The sequence below is a fragment of the Trachymyrmex septentrionalis genome, unplaced genomic scaffold (assembly GCF_001594115.1).
Source record: "Trachymyrmex septentrionalis isolate Tsep2-gDNA-1 unplaced genomic scaffold, Tsep1.0 scaffold137, whole genome shotgun sequence".
Lineage (NCBI taxonomy): Eukaryota > Metazoa > Arthropoda > Insecta > Hymenoptera > Formicidae > Trachymyrmex > Trachymyrmex septentrionalis.
The window spans coordinates 201589-202848 of NW_017304512.1; the positions used below are offsets into that span (position 1 = coordinate 201589).

The 1260-nt window shown below is 29.1% G+C and overlaps 1 protein-coding gene across 1 annotated transcript in view; it reads left to right on the plus strand.

The window, feature by feature from the left end:
• The window catches only part of LOC108757317 (lutropin-choriogonadotropic hormone receptor), an 8807-nt gene that overhangs the window by 3419 nt on the left and 4128 nt on the right, over nt 1-1260 (plus strand). Inside the window, exon 2 of the mRNA XM_018501803.1 lies at nt 577-648. Within this exon, the coding sequence (XP_018357305.1) occupies nt 577-648 (72 nt within the window). The remainder of the gene's footprint in view (nt 1-576; nt 649-1260) is intronic.

Here is a 1260-nt window from a genome sequence, read left to right on the forward strand (position 1 = left end):
ATTTGTAGATTAAGTCTAAGAGAGATTTTTTGTAGATTAGGTCTAAGAATTTTCATATAATACACTGAGAAAAAAGTATATTGATACGTGTGTGTGTTATTATGACTACCAATAGACTACCTAACAATAAGCCAAGTTTAATTATAAGCCAGAGATTTATAACTTTTAATTACCCTTTCTAATATATATGACTTTAACTTGTTTCACTTTAAGTGAGAAGAATTAGAATTTCTCAGTCCGTTTTCCCACTCTAGCTTGAACACAATTCATTACGAATGCAACGATTTCTTGAAATCATCTCTCGTGAAAGAATTATTTTTAAAAGGCGTCACTCAATGACCCTTTGCCCGCTAACATTTTTCGCTTTGCCTTCTGCAAATCTTATTATATATGTTTGAACAAAAAAATTACAACATTTTGCTTTCCATTATATTAGGAACATGACATACACTGCAGGTTGCAATGTCGAGATACATGAGAAGTACATTTTGTTCGTGCTATATCTTTAATATCTGCGAATATTTCCTTATTGCAATACGCAATTTTATTCAATGGTTTTATTGTACTGTGTTTCAGTGATTTGACCAACAATAATATAACGGACATTCCAATACGTGCTTTCCATCGATTTCCCAATCTCGAAATTTTGTGAGTATTATGAGATGACGAAGGAAAACGCATATATTATAAAACTTGAAGTAGTCACGCTATATTCATATATATAAGGTGTCCCAGAAATACGTGATATCGTATTCTACTGTTCTTAAGGATTAAAAAAGTCATATATACATATAACATCCCGAAAACCTTCCTTTTTAAAATATAAACACTTTTTGCGAGAGAATATTTTAAATGTTTGTAATTTACTTGAATAAATCGCTGAAAATGACTACTTGTGTTTCACAATACAGATGCTGAACTTCTCTAAAGTTTTCATTAACTCATCCATACATGAAACGAATATATCATTATTTGAATAAATCATCTTGATAATACTATCTTAATTATGCACAACATTTAGATAAAAACTAATTTATTACGATAAACTGCCTTTGACGATAGTATCACTTACTTTACCATAACATTATTACTTCGTGTGATATCTGTTCATGTAAACTTTTGAGATAAACAAAAGTGTTTATATCTTAAAAAGGAAGAATTTCCGGACCTATAATATTTTTTCATTTTTATGGACAATAGAATACGATACTAAAATTTGGTCATCTATTTCTGGGATGTCCTATATAATTATATATATAT